The 674-nt window shown below is 45.3% G+C and overlaps 1 protein-coding gene across 1 annotated transcript in view; it reads right to left on the bottom strand.

The window, feature by feature from the left end:
• LOC107577774 (heat shock protein beta-8) overlaps window positions 1–668 on the bottom strand; it is a 3075-nt gene extending 2407 nt beyond the window's left edge. Inside the window, exon 1 of the mRNA XM_016263810.1 lies at window positions 295–668. Coding sequence (XP_016119296.1) covers window positions 295–652 — 358 coding nt within the window. The 5' untranslated portion in view covers window positions 653–668. The remainder of the gene's footprint in view (window positions 1–294) is intronic.
• Window positions 669–674: the final 6 nt, after the last annotated feature.

Raw genomic sequence — 674 nt, forward strand, 5'->3', positions numbered from 1 at the left:
TTAAAAAAATACAACCAATATTTAAGGAGTTATGTGTGCAAATAAATAAATAAATAACCTGGCCAGATTTATTATTTGTTGTTTTGTGAAAAGGGGCCTTATTAATGAATGTAGGAGATCACTAACACAAGTACCAAAAATGCTATGTTAAAAGTTTCATATCATGTCTCATAACATTTGGAATGTATATAACATTCCATGTTATTCGATGATTTATTATTATAGGCTAAGGTAATGTAAACTGTGTTACCAATAATTACTCGTCCTTCTCAAAGTTCATATGTGTTTTCTCACCTGACACCTCTACAAAACCTTCTTTAGTTTTGACATTAAGCTCCTCAGGTTTGAAGCTGTGCACGTTCACACACACTTTCCACGCCTCGTCTGGGTTGGTCGGGGGCGCGTTGGATCGGCGCGGGGTCTCGCTGTACCTGGAACTGAAGCCCTGCGGTGAGCCCATGCTGAAGCCCGTGCGCAACGAGCCCGACCACGGCGCGTCCAGGCGGGTGCTCAGTCGAGGTCGTGCCCAGCCGGGCCAGTCCATAGATAATTCGTCGTGAAAAGGTGGCAGTCCAAAGTCATTGTCCATAAATCGAGATGCGAGCGACTGTTCCCGGAACGGATCCCGCGGAATCCTCTGTCGGTTGCCCATAGTGTAGTAATCCCCTTCTGCC

This window comes from Sinocyclocheilus grahami, unplaced genomic scaffold, assembly GCF_001515645.1.
Source record: "Sinocyclocheilus grahami isolate Dianchi unplaced genomic scaffold, SAMN03320097.WGS_v1.1 scaffold7204.1, whole genome shotgun sequence".
NCBI classification, from domain to species: Eukaryota; Metazoa; Chordata; class Actinopteri; order Cypriniformes; family Cyprinidae; genus Sinocyclocheilus; species Sinocyclocheilus grahami.